The following is a 6,000-nucleotide window of genomic DNA, read 5'->3' on the forward strand; positions in this document are numbered from 1 at the left end:
AGTCCCTGTTTGCAGTTTTTTCCCTAATCCCCAGGTCACTTTCCTAACCTGTTGTATCAGAAAGGTTTGTGACCCAAGTCCAAACTCCAATAAAGACCCTCGTGTGCTTATATTGGAGTTGTGGTCCCTGGTGGTCTCTTAGGGGTCTCTTGTTCTGGGCATAACAGTGTCAAATGATGTTTTGCTGGGGCACACAGGTGGAAGGATGTTTTCCTAAAGCAGACACAGGTAAAAGGATGTTTTAACATAACAAACTCGTGAAAGGGCCGAGGATGAGGGAGTATAATATGACCCCACAGAGAGTGGGAGGCAAGCACTAAACATTGGCTTGGTTTGTCCCCCTTTGCTCTTCCTCACTAACAACACACATAGCATTATTGAGCTGAAGTTGTGGTGATGCCACCATTGAGAGAAATTCATCCAAGAACTGTTCGTGAGGTTCCTGCAGCAGCTTGCCACTTCTGCGGCCTTGCCTCCAGCCTGTTGGCAAGCCTTGTGGTTTCTTCAGGTTGGACTGCAGGTGCTGGTTCATGCGTGGTGTCTGCTTGTAGCTGCTGATTCCTGTGTGCTGTCTGCCTGCCTAAAGGTCTGATCCGCAGCTGCGGGGTTGGATTTGGTGTTTGCTGCAGGGCTGAACTGCTAACAAAGAAGATCGAGCTCACCCCCAAAGAACAATGGCTAAACAGGTCCACTTCCCCCAGATCCTAATAACTGTTTTCTTCCACTGCCTCTGCTGGGTGGTGGGTAAGAGGGGAGGTTGAATGAGGTTGAATGCTTATTAAAGTAGGTTGCAAAAACTTTATGCCTCCAGATAGTTCCACACTCATGTACATACAGGAAGCACTAATTGGATTCAGTGAATGAGAGAGACAGACAGACAGAGAGAGAGAGAGAGAGAGAGAGAGAGAGAAGAGAGAGAGAGAGAGAGGGGGGGAGGGAGGGAGAGAGAGAAAGAGAGAGGGAGAGAGGGAGAGAGGGAGAGAGAGGCATAAAATTGGGAAGTGGATAGGGGAGCAGTTGAAGTATAGATTTGATCAAAACACATTATATTCATGTATGAAATTCCCAAAATAAAAAGAAGGAAATATGTTTCCACAAAATCAAATCACCCAATTAATAAATGAGAGAAACAGACATTTCTCAAAATATGAAACACGAATGACCAATAAATGTTCAACTTCACTAGCCATCAGAGAGATGTGAACATCAGGACAACAGGGAAGGGGTTAGAGAGGGTTTAGAAGTTAAAACCACTTAGCACTCTTGCAGAGGAACTAGAACATACATGCAGCTCACAGTTATCTGTTATGCTAGTCCCTGCAGTTTTAACACCCTCTTCCAGCTGCCAAGGGCACTGCACACATGTGGTGTCCACATAAACATGCATACATGCAGGAAAATGCACATAAAATAAAAAATAAATCTTAACAGATTGTGGCACACGCCTTTGACCCCATCCTTTGGGAGGCAGAGGCTGTCAGATCCCTGAGTTAAGGCCAGCCTGGTCTACAGAGCGAACTCTAGGAGAGCCAGGGCTACACGGAGCAACCGTATCTTGAAAACCCAAATAAGTAAATCTTAAAAAACCACACACACACACATACACACACACACACACACACACACACACACACACACACACACACACACACACACACACACACACACACACACACACTAAAATTCAATCTTACCTCAGATCATGATAATTTTGTTAATAAAAAGGAAATTGTCTTGATGGGAACCATTAAAACAATAAATAAAAACCAGTAAATGCTGGTGAGGATGTGGATCTGAGGAAACTCTACACACTGCTGGTGGGAGTGTAAACTAGTCAATTCAGTAGGGAAGTCAGTTGGGAGGGTTCTCAATAGATCTTCCCTATGGTCCAGATGAAGCTCTTCTGAGGACTCCGAACTAGCACATCATAGAGACACTTGCACATCACCATTTACGGTAGCACCATGTATAATAGCTGAGTCATACAACCAACCTAGGTGTCCAGCAACAGGGGAGTGGATGACAAAAACGCAGCGTGCACACACAATGGGATTTTGCCAATCATAAGAGGAATCGTGCTATTTCATCTGCTAGAAAATGGATAGAACTAGAGCTAGTCATATTAAGTGATCTAAGACAAGTGCTGTGTTTGCTCTTACCTGTGGATTCCAGATCTTACGTAGATAAGTAAACCCTTTATGTACCTATGCCATGAGAGTAGAAGTAAAACTGGGGGAACAGGAAGCAACACCAAGGGAGTGAGCTAAGAAAACAGTGGGTATGAGGGTAAGAGCGAGAAGCTGTTCAACGCTTGTGTGTCTCTTGAAAATTAAATTATTTAAAAAAAAATAAGATGTGAGTACTGACTGATATGTTATCAGGAAAAGTGTCAAATCCAGGACTGGTGAGTACTCTGACTCAAGTGTATGAAGACACCAACCAGAGCCACAGGCATGCGGTCACCCAAGGGCCACATGGCCAACCCCTGGGGAAAGCAAAGGCTCACTGCGGTCCAGGAGAAGCCCTTTCCCTTAGTGTGGATAGCTGCTATTACTACTGGCTTGGATTCTGAATTCCTGTAAGCAGGAATTGTGTTGCTTAAAGGAACTGAATTCTTTCGGCAGATGGGAACAGCAGAGGAGGGCTTGTGGTTAGGGGTGGGGGTGAAGTGGGAACTATACCACCTGGGGGACTGTCCTAATGAGGGGCATTGGTCTTTCTGAGATGACTCGGGTATAATCCTGATGGTTCTTCCCCAAGTCTCTGAGGACCACAGCTTCCTGACAATAGACCAAGAGAGGATGCTATGAAAAAGAGATTAGCTGGAGCCAATGCGGTGCCTCTGGAGCTCAGAGGCAGGGTGAAGTTCCAGCCACAACAGAGAGTGGTGTCCTTGTAATTGGACACTGGGGGCCAAGAGTCCCAGCCCTGCTAGATTCAGAAAATCCTCTGAAGCAAGGTGAACCCAACACACACTGCTTGTCTGAGAGGGAACAGAGAAGAACGAAGGCAAGGGAAGACAGGAGTCTTCTGTCTTCACAGGGCCCAGAGCCTGAGACAGCAAAGACATTCACACCAGACCCTCACAGACACCCAGGTGCCCACCTCTGTCCACAGTCACCTCATTCCACCACCAAGAAAGCTGTAAATCACCTTATGAACAGGAACCACTGATGCTCATCTTCACAAAAGACCAGGCTTGCCAGCCTGAGAATGCCGGGAAAGAGCTGTTGGCTGTGTGACCTTGCGGCAAGCCAGACTCTCAACTAGTTATGGTAAGTGTGTCACCTGTCAGGACTGAAAATATAGGTGAGTTGGTGACTAGAGTGTAGTGGGGTCAACATTCAGTAGGAAGGGATAGATTGTCATAGTGGTAGTAATGTTCCTGTTCTGAATAGCCCCGGTCATCACCCAGTTCAGAGCTAGTAGTACTGGAGTCTCCACCCTGGGCTCAGCTTGTTAAATATAAGCTTCTGACAGTATGTAGAATAAAGCTCTGTATCCAAGCAGTTCACAAGAGGCAGTGATGGTACAGGCTCTGCAGGGGCAGGGCTGAGGTGAGCACAGGCTATCCCTTCATTTCACTGTCACCAGTTGCTCTTCTCACCAATTCTGTGGGCATCCTGTGTCCCTGGAAAACTAGAGAGATCAGGTTTGTCCTTGCTCCAGCAGGAAGCAAAGGCATGGCATGCATATTCTCATCACAATGGACACCTGTGTGGTCAGTCCTGAGACCCCTTCTGGTGGGTATGTCACGAGTCCCATGTACCTAAGATGAAGAGAAAATGACCATTTGTACTTGCACTGGGAAATTGGACTCCATAGTAGATGGTGGACTCAAACAGGATCCTCCAGGATCCATGTCCACACTGTATGTTGTACAAAGAGGATGGCTGTGGTGAGTTTTGCAACAACTGAACCCACCTAGTTCACAGCATCCTTGAGCCCCAAATGATGTCGAGCTGATACCTGCCCCTATCTAGCTAGGTTCCCAACCCCAGAAGCCTCCTGCATCCATCTCGGGGACCCACAGAGTGGTGACCCCTGGCCAGTCCCAAAAGATTACTTCTTCCCTACTGCAGTGGTCCCTAGGATGAAGAGGAAGTGACTGGGAATAGATCGCAGGCATAAGACAGAGGTTAGCTTGTCTGCTTTTCCAATTGGAAGTGTAACCCCCAAAGCTGAAGTGAAATAGGTAGCAGAAATGTCAGAACGATCAAGTTGGAAGCCAGTATGCATGGATACCAATCTCATTGTTTCTGAGGACATCGGCTTAGGCCACCCACCCATCACATATAGATGTAGACTGGCAGGAAGCCCTAACATCTCAAACAAGCAGAGGCTCTGCATGCTGATTGCATCTATGCACCAGGCCTAAAGGAAGAGCTGGCCAGGGGTGATCAGAGCCCTGCAGGGAAAAAAAGATAAGCCTCGGGTTGGTGTGAGCCATTTTCTTACCCTGATTTCCAGCCTGAAAATGATAAGATGACTCAGTCTGGTTGCTGGGAGGTCAGCAGATCCTCATGTCCATTTTATGGACAGTGAGTAACATAAAAGGGTAGGGTAGGGTTCAATAGTGGCTCTAAAATGGTGTCACTCAGGAATGTCCTCGGAGGATGGATAGCAACCAACCCAGAGGCAGCTGTAGGGATGCTGAAGGCTGGACCTAAGAGCCACTTGGCTCAGGAAGCCTCTTTTCACCCTTAGATCACTTCCTATACATACAGGGCTCAGCACAGCCTCATGAACCAAAAGTCAGAGGAAATGTCCACTTTCAGGTCAGACCAGCACAGCAGAACATCTGGTGAACTTTTGCACAGTGGACAACATGGCACCAACAGGTTCCTGCAGGCTGTGGAACATCTGCCAACGCCAATGAGACCTGCTCCCTCTCTCTGCCTCCACCTTCTTCCCTTCAGCTGTCCCTACTCATGGCCACAGTGGTCCATAGAAATGGAAGCCTCTCTGCAGTGTCCTTGCAGGGGTTCGTGCTGGTGGGATTTGGGGGAGGAGCAGAGACCCAGGCCCTGCTCTTTGCTGTCTTCCTGGCTCTGTATGTGGTGACCATTCTCGGCAACCTCACCATGATCGTGGTCATCACCCTGGATGCCCGCCTGCACTCCCCCATGTACTTCTTTCTCAAGAACCTGTCCTTTGTTGACCTCTGTTACTCCTCTGCCATTGCCCCCAATGCCCTGGTCAACTTCCTCTCCACCTCCAAAGTCATCAGCTTTGCAGGATGCGCCACACAGCTCTTCTTTTTCTCCTTGCTGGCTACCACTGAGGCTTTCCTTTTAGCTGTAATGGCCTATGACCGTTTCATGGCCATCTGCAGTCCCCTGAGATACCCTGTGACCATGTGTCCTATGACCTGTGCCCGTCTGGTCCTAGGTACCTACTGTGGAGGCTGCCTGAACTCCATTGTGCAGACCAGCCTCACGTTCCAGCTGCCCTTCTGCAGCTCCAACCATATTGACCACTTCTACTGTGACGTGCCCCCATTGCTCCAGCTGGCCTGTGCCAGCACAGCTCTCAATGAGCTCTTTCTCTTCGGCCTCTGTGGATTCATCATTGTGAGCACCACCTTAGCTGTCTTGGTTTCTTATGGCTACATCACCGTGACCATCTTCAGGATGCACTCAGGATCTGGGCGGCACAAGGTCTTCTCCACCTGTGGCTCTCATATGATGGCTGTGTCTTTGTTTTATGGAACGGTGTTTGTCATGTATGCCCAGCCTGGAGCAGTAGCATCCATGGCCCAGGGCAAGGTGATATCTGTCTTCTACACCCTGGTCATTCCCATGCTCAACCCTCTCATCTATAGTCTGAGGAACAAGGATGTGAAGGACGCCCTGCAGAGGCTGAGACACAGACACAGCCTTGTGAAGAGAGGATGCAAGTAGGGATCAAGTCAGCGTGATGGAAAAAAAACATCCTACAGCCGGGCGGTGGTGGCGCATGCCTTTAATCCCAGCACTTGGGAGGCAGAGGCAGGCGGAT

General features: G+C 48.4%; 1 protein-coding gene across 1 annotated transcript; it reads left to right on the forward strand.

The window, feature by feature from the left end:
* The first annotated feature begins 4,931 nt into the window (after nucleotides 1-4,931).
* LOC116089305 (olfactory receptor 12-like) lies at nucleotides 4,932-5,903 on the forward strand. The gene has a single exon (XM_031368931.1). It carries the CDS (start codon nucleotides 4,932-4,934, stop codon nucleotides 5,901-5,903), a length of 972 nt encoding a protein of 323 aa, XP_031224791.1.
* Nucleotides 5,904-6,000: the final 97 nt, after the last annotated feature.

Source organism: Mastomys coucha, unplaced genomic scaffold (genome assembly GCF_008632895.1).
Source record: "Mastomys coucha isolate ucsf_1 unplaced genomic scaffold, UCSF_Mcou_1 pScaffold14, whole genome shotgun sequence".
Lineage (NCBI taxonomy): Eukaryota > Metazoa > Chordata > Mammalia > Rodentia > Muridae > Mastomys > Mastomys coucha.